This window comes from Gymnogyps californianus, chromosome 1 (assembly GCF_018139145.2).
Source record: "Gymnogyps californianus isolate 813 chromosome 1, ASM1813914v2, whole genome shotgun sequence".
NCBI classification, from domain to species: domain Eukaryota; kingdom Metazoa; phylum Chordata; class Aves; order Accipitriformes; family Cathartidae; genus Gymnogyps; species Gymnogyps californianus.
In genome coordinates, this window is record NC_059471.1 from 94,214,828 (window position 1) to 94,232,013 (window position 17,186).

At 47.1% G+C, this 17,186-nt stretch overlaps 1 protein-coding gene across 1 annotated transcript in view; it reads left to right on the plus strand.

Moving 5' to 3' along the window:
* The window catches only part of TSPAN7 (tetraspanin 7), a 105,745-nt gene that overhangs the window by 74,391 nt on the left and 14,168 nt on the right, over nucleotides 1–17,186 (plus strand). The window contains exons 2-5 of the mRNA XM_050901203.1: nucleotides 9,608–9,796; nucleotides 13,158–13,232; nucleotides 14,716–14,811; nucleotides 16,651–16,806. Coding sequence (XP_050757160.1) covers nucleotides 9,608–9,796; nucleotides 13,158–13,232; nucleotides 14,716–14,811; nucleotides 16,651–16,806 — 516 coding nt within the window. The remainder of the gene's footprint in view (nucleotides 1–9,607; nucleotides 9,797–13,157; nucleotides 13,233–14,715; nucleotides 14,812–16,650; nucleotides 16,807–17,186) is intronic.

The following is a 17,186-nucleotide window of genomic DNA, read 5'->3' on the forward strand; positions in this document are numbered from 1 at the left end:
GCTGTGTTGCTGGCTTACATGCATCTCTGTGTTGCATCATATCTTTTCTTATGGCTTTGCTCCTGCCTGTGAAGAGCTGAAATTGAAGCTCAAAGGAAGATTTATGTTTGTTTTAGTCGCCTGCCTGCCTGATGAGAGCCCAGAGGCTGAGGCAGGAGAAGATTCAAAGCCAGCCACTCCCATTGCTTGGCAGGCTGTAAAGCAAGAACATTTTGAATGTGATCCCTTGCCTATTTTGGGAAAGTTATAAAATTTTCAGAGGTAGGCCAGTTATTTTTAAGCCTCTCTGGACATGCTTTTAATGCAGGATTTGTTCTGGATGCTGTCAAGGTCGACCGTTTTCTTCATGAAAAAGTTTCCCGCCTTTGGGGAAATGTCTGGTAGATCTAATTAGCTGTGTGCCTTGGTCCTCTCTCATTTCCTCACAGCCTGCTAAACCTATCACTAGACCTTTCAGCTTCAGCCAAGATGGATTACATTAGTTCTTGTCTGCCTTCCCCTGGCTTCATCCATTTTGTGTACAGACTTTCTCTAGCCCGTTTGAGGAGAAGATTGCAGTAGAGCTGTGCAGAGACAGTGTACCTCTACCAAAATGCAGGGGGGCTGGTGTTTGGAAAAGGAAGTATTGGAATCGAGGAGCTGAAAATATCGGCAACATGAGTATTATCCTTGCATCTGACTCTTTGCTGCCGCTTTGGATTTGCACACATTTTACATTCATTTAGCAAGCTTGCAAATATGAAATGAAATAGAAAAATGATACCTACAGTGAGATCCTGATTAATGAAGTTGCCCTCCTGCATCTCAGTTCTGTGGATAAAGAACCCTTCCAGGGAAATACTGAGCTCTTTCTGCTGCTTTTGGAAGCAATAGGCATTGCTGTGTGCTCTGTATCAGTCAGGATTGGGTTCCAAGTTTTATTTTGCCAGAGCTTAGGAATCAAAATAGCTGACATCTGTAATGAACAGGAGGACATGAATTATGTAGACAAATAAACTAGCAATTACTGCTGCACATTTATCTTCACCTCTGTAAATGATAAACTTTAAATGTTCCATATGGAAGCCCTGTGTCTAAATTAGTTCCTCTGCATTTGGGCCTCTTGAATCTCTGGATGCGAGATGAAGTAGCTTTCATATGTCCTGTCTCAGTTTAAGGCAGCAGCTCCCTTCATACCATGCTACCAATGCTCTGTGAGATGTGGGGAACGAAGACAACAGACTCAAGTAGGATGTAGCATGCATTCAGTTTAAAGGAGTACATAGTGTTTTCCTGCCTAATTCTGACAGAATTAAAGATAGCGCACTTTCAAAAGTTATTCTCTGAATCCTCGTCTCTTATTTACATATTTTGTCGCTGTTACCCAGAAGGAGGGGGTTGATAGTTTTAATATTTGTCCCGGCACTATTAAAAGAAGTAATTCTTAGACATTTTTCTGTTGCCCTTTATTGAGAAACTGCATGTGTTTAGCATTAGTTCTGATTTCAGCAATGCCCAGTGTTATCAGAATATTACTCTCCCTGCCTCCTATAAAGCTGCAGCACATACCCTTGTATTAATGCCGTTGCCCATATCTTTGTGTGTCTCTTAGAAGCAGATGGTTTATTGGACAAGCGAAGTTAGACCTAACATCCAGTTCAGTCGTATTTCTGCCTGCCTGTAGCATCTTAACTTTTTCACCACATCCACTCAGCTCCAGAACTGGGGGCAATACTGCAGATGATAACATTGGAAACATCTGTACTAACGCTGAAGGAAGGCAAAAGAGCTAGAAAGCCTGCCTTTGACTGAAATCAGTGACTGCTGGGATGTGTCTGTGATACCATGCTTGAGGAGAGGCAGGACAAGGCAAGGAGAGATGCTTTGGCGGTCCACGCGCAGTCTTGCTGTCCTACTGACAATCCCCAATTCATTCAGATGCGAGAGTAAATGTGTGGTACACAGAGTGAATGTGAGATACACAGAGATGTTAGCTGGGAAGGAGCAGGGGAGCATAATGGTGCTTGGGAGGCCAGTGAGGTTTGGGCACGATGCACATGGCCAGAGCAAGTGATAGAGCTGGTTGGGGTTTTTTTTTCCCCAGATTTTTTTTTTTTAAGCCAGAACATGCCGATTCATCTAGATTAAAACACTCCATGGGAACATCTTGATTTCAGTGGAGTTTTTCTTAGAAAATGACCAGGTGGCCTACCTGCTTCATTTCCTGCCATCTTGTCAGTCAAGGGTTTCTGGGGTGTGTTTGCTGAGCCTGAGTTCAGACGCAATGAAATGTGAGACCTGCTAGCGCTAAACAATGCAATTTCTAGTTGCGTGTAGTCTTTACAATCCTTGCCCTACTTAGATATCTCCTACACTGGGATTTTTTTTAACCTTTAAAATGTTTGACCTAAATGAAGGGCAGGCCTAATAACGTTTTATTGAATGCTACATCTCGGGTTTCCCAGCTGAGGAAATGTGAGTCTAGGGGCTTCCACCGCAGTGAATTTTTGTAAGGAAGACATGATCTACCTTTGATGAAATCCAGGATGAAATAGCTTTCTAATAATGTTGAAGGCTGGAGAAAGAACACAGAAAAGAACTAGAAGTTACAGGGTGGGTTTTTTTTTTCCTTTTCTGGTCCCAAAAATAAATAGTGATGCGAGGTTGCTGGTCTTGAAAGGTCGGTACAGTAACAGTGTATCAAAACGTGTCTTAATTGTCTCAGCTTCCCTCAGTTTGGCATGTCTCAGCCCATGAGCCTGGAGCAGGTATCAGTAACTTGCAAAAACCTTTGCTCTGCTGAGGCTGACAGCGACTTCTCCCACCCAGGGGCAAGCAGGAGAAGACAGCTGCGCTGCCCGATCTGGCGGTGTGCTGTGCTGGCAGGGGACAGGAGCAGCCCCGGGGGTCTCAGCCTGCGGCCCCCATGTCGAGAAGGGTTGCCCTTGCGCCGGAGCAGCATTACAGCAACGCCGGTAGTGGGGCAGTCACCAAAGCAAAATAAGAACTGCTTTGGTGGCGGCTGCTAGCAGGAGGTGCTGTGGGTGGTGTTGGGGATGGGGAGTGCTTCAGGCAGGGCACGAGACTTTCATGGCTGGGACGTTTCCTCGCTGGGTGGACTCCAAGGCCCGGGGCTCTCCCGACAGCAGCCGCACGCAAGGCTGGAAGGAGCGCGCCATACATCAGGAGGCGAAATGAAGCGCTTTGGCCTGGAAACACGTACAGAAAGGGAGCATCCATCAAAATAGTGTGAGAGGCGGGACAGTTTGCAAGCGTTAAAAAGAGCCGACAAAAACCAGCACAAACTGCTTGCAAGCCCATTCGTGAACATGAAACCTGTCTGAGTTTCTGGGGCTTGTTATGGCAGTAGGAACTGGCCCTGAGCACGGATAAACCAGGCCTGCCCTGGCTGCTGGCACGAATCTCTCCCTAATGATGTTGTCTGTTTGGGGATGGATGCGTGCTTTGACTGTTTTATCCAGGTGTGGGCGATTACTGCTTAAACCAAGGTTTAAAGGAAAACTTCAGAGCTCTTTTCTGAATCAAAGCATTGGGTATGTTTGTGACAGGCCTTGAAACGTGATATTTTAGGGTTTTTTTCTCTTTCGCTTTCCCTTAACCACACCAGAGGACAGGACGGCACAAAAAGCTGGATAACCTCATCATGTGATAATCACAGCTTCTGTTTTTCCGTCCATGCTGTGAGTTTTACATCCGTAAGCACTGAGGGTGCGTTTCACCTGCCTGGCTCTGGTTGTGTGCAGTGTAGGTGGCTCTGCCTCAGGCCTCCCGTCATCTGTGGGACCCAGCGCTGTGACAAAGGGGGTGCTCAGAGATCTGCTTTAGGAGGGCAAGGTCTCCACGTCGGGGTTCCCAGCAATGGCGGTGAGTGAGCAAAGCTCCCCGACACAGCTGCAAGCCCTGGAAGTTGCTCCGTGGGCTTCATTAATCCTGCCCCGAGGGCAGCCGTGTGCCCACAGGGTGCCCCTCAGCCTCCTGCTTGTGCAGGGGCTCCTGCCTTGCACTGCACCATGGAGGCAGACCCATCATTAGCTGCTGGGCAAAGGGATGGTGTGGTACATGACGGCTGGTAAATATTGAAAAAGGCTGAGCTATCTGGGCAGCCCTTCCCTGTGCATCCTTCCTCCGATCGGCTGCCTCTGTGCAATTTCAGGCTCTGAACTTGAAACCATAAAAAAACCCAGCAGCCCACAAAGTCAGAGATGCTTGAGGGAGGTGGCGAAAGCCAGGGTTGCCTTCATCACATCGTGCTTGTCACAGCTGGTGTTGCATAAAACAGGGCCGAGGCTGAGAGGCCACTCTGACCCTTCTGCCCCCCAGGGGCTGTGAGGGAATGGGGTCCCAGCCCTCCAAAGAGCAGCTACTGATGGTTCTCCCACAGCTCCTTACATTTGGGCAGGATCTCTCCTGTAGTCGCTTTTTAGAAGCAAACCTTCTTTTTTTTTGCCTATGCTAATGTTTTTCTGTACCACTCCAGATGTCTCATTTGGGGCATCATAGGCTCTGCAGCTGCCAGTTCGTTTCTTCAGTGTCTGTTGAGGAGCTGGGGTGGGGTTGTGCCCTGCTTTTAGCACAGACTGTAGTTGTCATACCATTGCCAGGACAAATCTTAATTCTTGGAGGGGCCATGTGAAGGCCAGGTTTTGCTGTAGAAGTTCACCAGTGGAGTGGGACTGCTGCTCTCTTGCTCCATATGTGCTGGCTGTTGCAGGTGTTTATAAATAAAGCTGCTCTGGATGGTGAATCTTGGCTCAGGGGGGCTCTAAAAGTTGAAAGGCTTGCAGTCACTCTCCTCTGACTGCCAGGATATCTGAAATATTTTGTATGTCTCCAGAAGAAGATGTATTGATCATATCCATATATCTATCTGCCACTGTTTATCCTGATGATTTTCTAATCATTTTCCATTTTTGTGGCAGTCTGGGGAAGTTCTCACTGCCTGGAAAAGGGGAAACATAACCCCCATTTTTAAAAAGGGAAAAAAGGAAGACCTAGGGAACTACAGGCCCATCAGTCTCACCTCTGTGCCTGGCAAGATCATGGAGGGGATCCTCCTGGAAACTGTGCTAAGGCACATGGAAAATACGGAGGCGATTGGTGACAGCCAACATGGCTTCATGGCTTCACTAAGGGCAAATCGTGACTGACAAATTTGGTGGCCTTTTACAACAGGGTTACAGCATTGGTGGAGAAGGAAAGAGCAACAGACGTCATCTACCTGGACTTGTGCAAAGCATTTGACACTGTCCCGCACGACAACCTTGTCTCTAAATTGGAGAGACATGGATTTGATGGATGGACCACTCAGTGGATAAGGAATTGGCTGGATGGTCGCACTCAAAGAGTTGCGGTCAACGGCTCAATGTCCAAGTGCAGGCCAGTGACGAGTGGCATTCCTCAGGGGCTGGTATTGGGACCGGCACTGTTTAACGTCTTTGTCGGTGACATGGACAGTGGGATTGAGTGCATGCTCAGCAAAGCTGTGTGGTGCAGTCAACACGCTGGAGGGAAGGGATGCCATCCAGAGGGACCTTGACAGGCTTGAGAGGTGGGCCCGTGAGAACCTCATGAAGTTCAACAAGGCCAAGTGCAAGGCCCTGCACATGGGTCGAGGCAATCCCAAGCACAAATACAGGCTGGGTGATGAGTGGATTGAGAGCAGCCTCGAGGAGAAGGACTTGGGGGTGTTGGTTGACGAGAAGCTCAATATGACTTGGCAATGTGTGTTTGCAGCCCAGAAAGCCAACCGTATCCTGGGCTGCATCCCAGCAGGTCGAGGGAGGTGATTCTCCCCCTCTACTATGCTCTTGTGAGACCCCACCTGGAGTACTGCATTCAGCTCTGGGGCCCCCAACCTAAGAAGGACATGGACCTGTTGGAACGAGTCCAGAGGAGGGCCACAAAGATGATCAGAGGGCTGGATCACGTCTCCTGTGAAGACAGGCTGAGAGAGTTGGGGTTGTTCAGCCTGGAGAAGAGAAGGCTCAAGGGAGACGTTATAGCAGCCTTCCAGTACCTAAAGGGGGCCTACAAGAAAGCTGGAGAGGGACTTTTTACAAGGGCATGTAGTGATAGGACAAGGGGTAATGGCTTTAAACTGAAAGAGTGTAGATTTAGATTAGATGTAAGGAACAAGTTCTTCACTGTGAGGGTGGTGAGGCACTGGAACAGGTTGCCCAGAGAAGTTGTGGGTGCCCCCTCCCTGGAAGTGTTCAAGGCCAGGTTGGATGGGGCTTTGAGCAACCTGATCTAGTGGAAGGTGTCCCTGCCCATGGCAGGGGAGTTGGAACTAGATGACCTTTAAGGTCCCTTCCAACCCAAACCATTCTATTCTATGATTTTGTATTATATGATCATGGTCTGAATGGAAACGTTACAGTGGGAAGGGAGTGGGGAAGACTGAGGAGAGACTGTGCATTGCAGGAGGTGCTCTGAGTTTCCTTTTAGACCTTTCAGATGCAAATGGACCCACATCACCTAGCTGTTGCACCTATTGGGCCTGACCCATAGGTCACACTGGACACAGAATTAGGCTGACGTGGTGGTTTCAGGTCAAATGAAGGAATTGCTTCGTTAATCAGGTACAACCATACAGGGCTCATTTCCACAGCCTGTTGGGGCAAAAGGTAAAGTAGGAGAAGATGCGTGTAGTGATGGTGAGTGGCAGGAGCGATGTGTATTCCTGCTGCCTTCTTTTCAGGCCAGCGCTATCCTGGTCTTCCGTCTGCCCTTGCCCCTCCTGCTTTTAAAGAAAACAAACCTAAAAACCAGGCCAAACAGGAGGCCAGTACATTGATTGTTCCCTTGATTGCGTGATGGAGCAGAGAGATAGCTATAAAAAGTGTGTCTTGAAAATAAGGAAACAAGGTTTGCCTTCGGGTGGAGGTGGGCGTTAGTCATACCACTGCTCGTGCTCTGTTAAATAAAGGTCATGAAAAGGTTTGCAGGGAAGTCTTCTGGTTTTTCCTCTTCACGAGCAAAATTCCAGCTGGCACTGCTGCAACCCAAGGTGCATCTGCAGCGTGTCTTTGTGGAAATGTCCCATGCCCTGTGCACAGTGCCAAGCTTGCTGGGCATTTAGACCTCCCCATGAACTGAGGGATTTCCTTAAATCCATGTAAATCAGAGCTCTATTAAGAAGCAGAAGGGGAATAAACCACCGAGAAGCTTTGCTCCTTTTTTCCAAAGTCTGTGTGTACAATAAATTGGATAGGCCCCCCTGAGACAGGGGGAAACCAAACTCTTAAAACGCATAGTAAAGGGTTAGTAATTGTTTCAAACAGCCGACTAAAAATGCTTTTTATTGCAAGGCTTGAGTTCACTTTCAAATGTGAAGCTGCTCGTTTGCTTTGGCAGCAAAGGCTGCTTTTACGTCTCCCTGGAGACAGTGGTAAAACTTTCAGCAGCTCAGGCACAGAAACCAGCCCTTTGTCGAACTGGAGGCGAGAAACCAAAAGTTGTTCTGCGGATTTCCGAGTACCCCACAGCTCGCTTTCGGACTTTGCTGATTAATCTGCACCCTCTGGAAAAGCTTTTGTTAGGGAGAAGAGGGAGAGAGGTGAAGATAGTGTTGTGTGTGGATGGGACCAGACTCAGCGGAGGCGTTTGATGCCTGTGGGTAGGTAAGCTACTTGGTGATTTTTTTGACGTTCAGCTGTTAGTTGGTGGGGTACAAGAGCAAGAAATCAGCACTTTTCACGCAGTTGCACTGAAAGATGGACAGGAGCTGGATTTATTCCTATCACCACCATGGGCAGGAGGGCAGAAATCTCTGCTAATCCTGTCCTGAAGGTGCGACAGAAATGCCGACGCCTGCTGTGGCTGGTCGGGGGGAGCAGGGGAGGCTTAGGGAGACGGAGGGACATGATGGGTTTCCCTGGCACTGCTGCACTCCGGTGTGCTCTGAGTGGGAGCCAGGTGGGGGCATGTCTTCCTTACAGCTCTGGGAGGTGTGGGGGAAGGAAGGGGATGAGCTGGGAAGTGCCAAAATTGCCAGGTGAGATTATTTTCTCTCTGGTATAGAAAGGATCTCCTCTCTCTGAGGACATGTTAGTTTGCTTTTGTCTGCCTGGTCCCCTCTCCTTCTGTTTCTCTCTTTATTCTCTCTTTTTTTAGTTTCTTCTTTTTCCCTGCATCCCTCCTCCTGTATCTTTCTTCAGAGCATCTATTTTGTATCCTCCCTTCTCCTGGTATTTTCCTTAAGTGGCTCTGATTATTCCGCAGCTCTGCTGAACGCAGTTCCCTCTCCAGAGAGGGAGAAGTGCCGCACCAAAGCAGCACTTGCTGCCACTGCCGCAGAGACAGGTCAAGCAGAGGACGGGCTCCTTTGCCTGCTAGTGCCGAGCAGCAGGACGGTGGAAAGGCACAGTGGCAAGGCAGTGACGGGGGTGCACCCTGCACAGTCTTTTTTGAGCCAGCCTAGGTAAAAAAGCCAAAAGGCTGCTTTCCTTTTTTCCTCCGAGAAGGCTTTCACTGAATTAATTCACATCAACCTGTATGAAAAGTAGCTGAAAGATCTTACAGTGTAGCTCAGCTGGCATTTTTTAGGTGCAACATAACTGTGAACGAGGATCCCTTCCGTGAACAACTGCAGGGCAACCCTGGTGTAACAGTGTTGAATTTCAAGATTTCACAGCAGTATAAAGACGTTCACAAGAGAAAATTTGGAAAGCGAACAAAAGAATACTGTCAGGACATTTCTTCTGCTCCTGCCCCTTGGCAGTGGCCTGGAGGAGCTAGTAAGAAGTTTTGGGGGAATTCAGGAAGCGTTTGCAAAGCTGGCAGTCAGGCTTGGCCCTTTGCATCCCACCTTTGGTTGTGCCGTGGGAATGAGTTACGTCTGTACAGTCTTGAAGCAGGCGTGTCAGCATCGGGTGACGATCAGCAGATGGTGCAGGCATCATCCCTGTTGTGGCCATTGCTCGATGTCGGTGTATGGCACACCACGTCCCTGCTGTTGCTGGGAGCTTGCGTGCCCCGGCTGCCCTGTGGCATGGTGGCCTCTGCTTGCATGTCTCGAGCAAGAGGCTGGGTGCTCCCAGGGCCCACTGGTGTCCTCCCACCCCATGCTCAGGGGGGGAAAGCTTCTGCACAGCCAGGGGCTCGCTTGCTGTATAGCCTGGGGAGTGGGGGAAGGCTCACTTGCCAGAGTAATGCACTACAAGGGATGCTTGTGTTCCTGAAACTTTGGCATTAAGAAGGACAGGACGTCAAGCAGCAGTTTTTTGTGGTTCAGGCAGTTTTTGTGGCACAACTCAGGAGGTGTGAGGTGGCGGCAGTTATTGTTGGCTTTTGGTAAGAGTGATGGGTTTGGCCACCTCTCTCAGTGTGCTGTAGGAGCAGAGAGCCTGTACACTGCATCCTCCCTTGGCAATTGTCACCTTTGCGGTCATTAGTCCTAGATGTTAGTCCTCAAGTGGCAGTCTTAATGTAACATGTCCAGATGCTGGAAATTAATTTTCTCTGTCATCCCTCTGGAGTTAGTAAAAGTCTTGAGGCTTTCTTCTGCCAACACAACAGCACCAATGAATCTCTTCAGGATCACTGTGTATTGAATTTGGGTGCCTTCCCTGTTAGCTCCTGATGGCTTTCTCCTCTTGCTTTGCAGATCACAGGCGTTATCCTTCTCGCAGTCGGCGTCTGGGGCAAGCTCACCCTTGGCACGTACATCTCTCTCATTGCTGAGAACTCCACCAATGCCCCCTACGTGCTCATCGGAACGGGTACCACAATCATTGTCTTCGGGCTTTTCGGCTGCTTTGCCACTTGTCGTGGCAGCCCATGGATGCTGAAACTGGTAAGCATGCCAAAGTGCCTTAAGCAAGAGAGGAAGAGGTTTTGTTGATGTATTGGGATTCCCCCCACCCCCTGCCAAGCTTCACCAGATGTTAACGTGGTTTTTTAGGCACATAAGCTAGATTTTATTGATCTTAATGTTCAACACGTGTATCTTTTGGACAAAGAAGGGGAAAAAAAATCTTTGCCAAAACCAGCTGTTGATTGAGTATGAATGAATTTTACTGCCGCACAGCATACAGGCCCATGTGTGGTTGGGAGCAGGGTGAATGCTGCTGATGAATTACTCTGTGAGTAATTCTACAATTGTTCTGTTTTTCTGCGAGCCAGATGATAGGTGTATTTGCAGTCTTAAAAATGTCCAAACCATCATAAATGTGAAATTCATCTGAAGTGTATTTTAAAGGGGTCATTTTAATACTCTGATGTGAAATCTATGGAAAAAATAGTTGGTACCTTCTAAAAGCACACCAGCCTTTCTTTTTCTCCTAACATTCACTAGAATAAAACAAGTCAAGCCCAGAAAACAAAGCTCTGTATGGTATGTTTGTCCTCATCTCAAAAGCAGCATGGACTCGAGGTACACTAAGCAGAGGTACAGCACCTGTCTCTCAGTCCAGTTTAACTTCTCTGCCTATAAGTTTCTCTGTTCTGAGTTTTCCAGCCCACCTTAAATGCAAAGTAACTATAGGTTAAGCAAACCTATATGATAAACTGTGTTTCTAGGAATATTCAGGAGCAAAGTCCTACATGTGTAATGATTTGGAGGGTGGAAATAGCACTTGGGAAGCGCTGAGATAGCGGAAAAGGGCTTGACAGCACAATGCATCTCCTGCTACAGTATTTTGGGTCTGATTTTCTAAGGAGATGGGATGGTTCTTCTCCAGTTTGAACCAGATTTAAAAAAAGGACATCTTAAAGAGAGTTAATTTCCTCAACTGATGGCCCAGTAGGGGTGAGGTAGCAGCTGCAGATCGGTCAGCAGGTGTGTGCTGGTGGCCAGTTGGCATGTACCTGATGCTGTCATAGGTGTACCACTGCTGTCTCTTGCTGGTGATGTGCTGTCAGGGTGCATGTAGAGGCTTGTTGGAGTTACTGCAGTCCAGATGGGAAAGGGATAAAGGTGACTGATGATATAACTCCATAGGAAATCAGGCTCTGCTAGTTGCTCTGGAAGTCATGTAGCTTTTTTAAAGGCATGCCACTAACAGTGGCATGTGCTGTTCCAAGCACGTGGTTTTATTTTCACTGTACATGTAAGAAATATTTCAAAACTTTCTTTCTCTCCTGAACAGAATACAGGCAGTGATTTGACAGCTGCATTAATTGGAGAAAATAATTTTTCTAGTTCTGTCTTCACTGTTGCCCTCCCTTCCCCAACAATCTTCCATGAAAAATAAATGTCCCTCTTTCCACTAAATCCTGCTAGGACTGAATTTAATTTAAAATGTTTACTTTTTTAATTAACTGTTATTTAGCACATGGAGAAAAAAGGTAATTTTCCTTCCAGAAGATTAAGCCCCAACTTCAAATTTTACCATCCCACTTTGCATTTTTTTCTTTACCTTCTTTATTTCTGCTTAGATGTATTTTTAATAGTGTGGTGCGTTGACCCTGGCTGGACACCAGGTGCCCACCAAAGCCACTCTACCACTCCCCTCCTCAGCTGGACAGGGGAGAGAAAATATAATGAAAGGCTCGTGGGTTGAGATAAGGACAGGGAGATCACGCACCAATTACCATCATGGGCAAAACAGACTTGGGGAAATTAGCTTAATTTATTACCAATCAAATCAGAGTAGGATAATGAGAAATAAAAACTAAATCTTAAAACACCTTCCCCCCACCCCTCCCTTCTTCCTGGGCTCAACTTTACTCCTGAGTTCTCTACCTCCTCCCCTGCAGCGGCACAGGGGGACGGGGAATGAGGGTTGCGGTCAGCTCATCACACATTATTTCTGCTGGTCCTTCCTCCTCAGGGGGAGGACTCCTCACCCTCTTCCCCTGCTCCAGCATGGGGTCCCTCCCACGGGAGACAGTCCTCCACAAACTTCTCCAACGTGAGTCCTTCCCACGGGCTACAGTTCTTCATGAACTGCTCCAGCGTGGGTCCCTTCCACGGGGTGCAGTCCTTCAGGAACAGACTGCTCCAGCGTGGGTCCCCCACGACATCACAAGTCCTGCCAGCAAACCTGCTCCACCGTGGGCTCCTGTCTCCATGGGTCCACAGCTCCTGCCAGGAGCCTGCTCCAGCGCGGGCTTCCCACAGGGTCACAGCCTCCTTCGGGCATCACCTCCTCCGGCGTGGAGTCCTCCCCAGGCTGCAGGTGGCTATCATCTGCTCCACCGTGGACCTCCATGGGCTGCAGGGGGACAGCCTGCCTCACCATGGTCTTCATCACGGGCTGCAGGGGAATCTCTGCTCCGGCGCCTGGAGCACCTCCTCCCCCTCCTTCTTCACTGACCTTGGTGTCTGCAGAGTTGTTTCTCTCACATATTCTCACTCCTCTCTCCTGGCTGCAGTTTTTTTCCCCTTTCTTAAATATGCTATCCCAGAGGCACTACCACCGTTGCTGCTTGGCTCGGCCTTGGCCAGCAGCGGGTCTGTCCTGGAGCCAGCTGGCATTGGCTCTGTAGGACATAGGGGAAGCTTCTAGCAGCTTCTCACAGAAGCCACCCCTGTAGCCCCCTTGTTACCAAAACCTTGCCACGCAAACTCAGTACAAATAGTTTGTGAGTGTCTACACTGAAAGCGCTGTTTTCAAGGTTTATTCACCTCCGGATCCAAATGCTCCTCCTAAAGCCAAACATGGGCCTTGGCTCAGCAAAGTATTTGAGGCATCTGTCTGTTATTACTGTGAGAATATTTCCAGTGAAGTCAGTGGTTCAGTTCGTTTATTGGAGAAACTTCAGGAATCGGGCAGCAAATCCCAGTCTAGCAGTGAGATAGATAGATAAACACGAACGAAAACACCTGGAGAAGCCTATTTACTTTAGCAGAGTGCCATGCAAACATGAAGGGTCTGTTTGTATTCCTTATTGCAAGACCAAAACCTGAGTGACTTGGATCCATCTCTGGCATGTGAGTGAGTTTTAATTTTTATGAGAATGCTAAGAAATGTGGGAACAGAAATGTCAGAAAAGCCAGTAATTAGACAATACATGTAATTTGTGAGTTGTATAAACACATATAATATATTCAGGCAATAACCTATGTATTGCGTCCAAAAGACCTTTGGTTTCTTAACATCTTTCAAGGGTGTCCAGAGCAGGAAGTTAAATTTTATGTGATAACTGAGCAGTATCTGTGCTGAGACAAAAGTCTGTCATGTTCTGACTTCTCTTGCCTCCTTCCTTTTCAGTATGCCATGTTCTTGTCCCTGGTGTTCCTGGCTGAGCTAGTGGCTGGCATTTCAGGGTTTGTGTTTCGCCACGAGGTAGGTGGAAATGTGCTGAGTTTGCATGTGGCAGTGCCTCCCTGGGCAGGAGCTGCTGAGAAGTTCTCTGGAGCGTGGAGAATGTGTAGGTCGCTGACCTTGGCGGCTCCATATGCATCTCCAGGGATGCGGCTGATGTGCAGCAATAACATGTACAGCTCTTAAAAACTGATGTGATTCCAAATGAAGGGATTTAGCCAAAGCTCTTGGCCTCAGCTGCCTGATAATTTACTCTGGAGCTATCGTTTTTTGTGTGTCCATCACGTAAGATCTTCTTTACTCTTTTACATATGCTGAGGGCTGCAAAATAGATTAAATACTTTTCTTAAACACAGCTTCTTCAGCCAGGCAAGTGCTTGTTTATATAAGGCAGAGAGCACTTCTGCATCAGACCAGACTCAATGTTTTGTAAATCTTTTTCTTTTTTGGGGGGGAGAGGGAGTGGGATGGGATTTTGTTTCTATCCTGAGAATAAGGAGAGATTAGAAATACAGTGAGGTAGGAAACTGGGACAGGAAGAAGCTTTAAAAAAGCATGATGGTCTAGCTTTGTAGTAGAACATCTGCTTTATCCACTGTAATCAGGTCTATCTCTGGCTTTAAGTCTATGGACCTACATGCCATTAGTGCTGAACCAGGACAACCCCAGAGACCCTCCTTGTCTCTTCTCTTTGTATTAACTGGTTTTCCAGTCTCCTCTTTTGACATGAGATTTCCCTTGCTATAGGCTTTTCTGGTGTCTACCCTTGCAAGTGGTGGATAGTTTTCAATTTGATCCTGAAATACCTGTCCCTCTGCTGAGGATTGCCATTTCATCTGGCCTAACCTGTGGCAGCCTCAGTGTCAGGCTGCTGCTCCCTCTTGGGAGAGGCAGTCTCTTGTGAAGGTCACAGCCATGCGGGTTGCCCAAATCATCTGCTACCCAGCCCCTTTACCACCCAGTCAAAGTGCCTTTCCCGGTGATGTGCCTGACCTTCTCCAGCTGAGACACCTCTTGTTCCTTACCCAAACGCCTTTGGTGCTGGGGATGAGGGCTGCCAGCTGGTCAGGGGATTCATGTCTTCTTTTGATGCCACTGGCTTCTGTCACCAGGGCGTTTGCACAAGCTTCGGCTCCTGCCAGGCATCCATGAGCAGAGAGAAGCACGCAGTCTCCTTCAGACTTAGTGCTGGAACAAAGTGTTTGGGCAAAAGCATCAAAGGATATCTTTCTTATAGGTTTCTGGTTTTTAAAATGTAGCAGTTTGCTGGGGTAGTTTTCTTTCTATGTCCAATAGCCCCCACTTGAAAAATGGCATGAATGACTCCTGACAGTTAAGAGGGAGATCTGCCAGCTCTGAAAACACACTTAAAGACGAGTGGGAAGGGCTAGTTTGGGTGCCTTGTTAGGTTTGGAAATGCTTCGTGCATTTGCTTCTGCAAAACTGCTTCAGATGTTATGCTTTTCATTGCTCACGTGGGCTGTTTCTTTCGTTGCCCTCATAGATCAAGGATACTTTCCTTAGGACATATACTGAAGCAATCCAGAATTACAACAAGAACGATGAGCGGAGCCATGCAGTGGATAACGTACAGGAAAGTGTAAGTCTGAAACTGGACATTAAAAATTAATAGATAAAGAGAGACAAAGCATACATTCAGATTTGATCACAGAACATGAAGTGTGGATGGCTCAATCTGCAAGCTGTATATTGCAAGCAAAATCAGAGGCTGGCAAAACTGATCTAAAGAAAAAGTATTTCAACTGATGTGCTTGTCCAAGGTGCCTAAGTTTTAATGAACAAGCTATCTAATAAAGACAGGGCCTGTCCCACTTGGTGGTTGTTGGTCCCAGATCTTGAATTAGGTTTAGGGGCCAGTTTTATCGCTTAAGAACACACCTTGTTCTTAAGGGAATCTGTCAGTAGGATTATGAAATGTTGTAAATTTGAGCTGGATGAGACAGGATTTTATAATCTAGCGTCCTGTATCACTGATAAACTGCAGCAGTTCTCTTCACAAGTACAGTGAGAGGCTGGCAAAGGACACCTAGTGAGTTAAGGGGAGAAACGGAATGTATTTTCTCCAGAGGAAAAGGGGGTGGACAAATGTGCTGCTGAGGTCGGCAATGAAAGTTGTTCTCCGGCCATGCCGGAGCAATGGATTAAGTGCTCGGTGGCAGAGCCTTTCTGACCCATGGGGTGCAGTGGCAGCCTTGCCTTCCAGCAGGGCACAGGGCACAAGCAAATGCCACAGCACGGCCAAACTAGTTGGAGATGCCAACCACAAGGGACCAAGTCCACCAACTACAACACAGAGCGATAAAATTCACATTTAAATTCCTACTGGAAACTGTACCATAGCAAGAAGCTATCCCTTCAGCTCACAATACATTCTATGAGCCAATTTGCTTTTCATATGATTGTAACTTGCTGAACGGCTGAAATTTTAATGTAATTGTATTGATGACTTCTAGATCTTCTTTAGAAATTACAGCTATTGTGTTGGACCCCTCAGTGTGTTTGAAGCTGTACCTTTAACCTGGCTTCTCCGGGTTAGCAGATTACTGCACTGCTCTAAACTGAGTATATTCTGCCATCAAATTGTCTGTTTGGCTAATGTTAACCTGTATTTTGAACTTCTGATTCCTTGGAGGTGGCTAAACTAAATAGTTTTGAGTAATTGTTCAGTGTTTCTGTCATAGCAAAATGTTCATTTCATTTGTAGCTCTGTTTTTACAGGAACTGCATTTATAAGACTTTTTCATGCAGAAAATTCAGCACATACTCCTTATCTTTGAGTGACTGTCTTCTGGCTTAGCATTTAGAGCAGAACATCCTTCCCAACTTATGGTTTTTCAGCTGATTTCTTAGACACACTCTATGAACATATGGTCTCCTTCTATTCATGGCTCAGTGAATTTTCCTAGAAATTATTTTGGTGAGTTAGAGAGGCTTGCTTCACCTTAGCAATTTGTACTAGTTTGACCCTGTATGTGTTACATGTAATTCTATGTAATACTTTGGGGTTTTTAAGGCCGTTTTTTTTTTTGACTGCATTGTGAGGCTCTGCCTTGAATTTCCAGGATCATCTTTAATCGAATAAATAAATAAGCAAAGGAAACAAACAAATGAAAAAAACCCCAACAGACCTTCAACTAAAAAAGATGACTTTATGGCTGGACCTTTGTCAAATGTTACAAATAGTAGCTCTGCTCATAAAATACCTTTTTTTTAGTAGGTCATCTGCTCCCATCTTCTGTAAATGACATTCCTGATAGTTTTGTGATAAATGGGACAGGGAGTGGTATCTATTTTTCAAAACTGGAGACAACCTGTCTTTATTTTGATTATGAGCTTATTAAGTGGGCAGTGATGATTCTGTACTAGTCTTAATTCTGGTTGGTTTGTTTGTTTTAAATCTACCTCTTATTCCTTGTAGCTGAGCTGCTGCGGCATTCAGAGCTACACCAACTGGAGCACCAGCCCTTACTTCTTCAAACATGGCATCCCTACAAGCTGTTGCATGAACTCCAGTGACTGTAATACTCAGGATCTGCGCAACATGACCGTGGCTGCCACTAAAGTAAACCAGAAGGTACCAGTAATGTTGTGCCAGAGGCAGTTGTTATGAAACCATCCAGTACACCAGTGGAGCGTATGGCTGCTTACAATTGCATTTCGTTTCAAATGGTTGGTTGATAACGTGTGTATTGGGCTGGAGTGATGGTAAGGATGGGCTTTGCCCCCTGCTTGCTTTCAAATTCTTTAAGCTAGCCTTTCTCAAATGACCAGGTGCAGCGACATTTCTGATGGGGAGGGGATTTGCTCCCCTTCCTCGCAGCAGAGGTTGAGGTACGGCACTGCACACAGAGGCAACGCTGGCCAGGCACAGGACTGCGACTGGCACATGCGCTCGACTGCCCTTGAGGGTTAGGTCGGCCAGCACTTCGCTGCTTCCCTGCTCGCTCCTGCTGA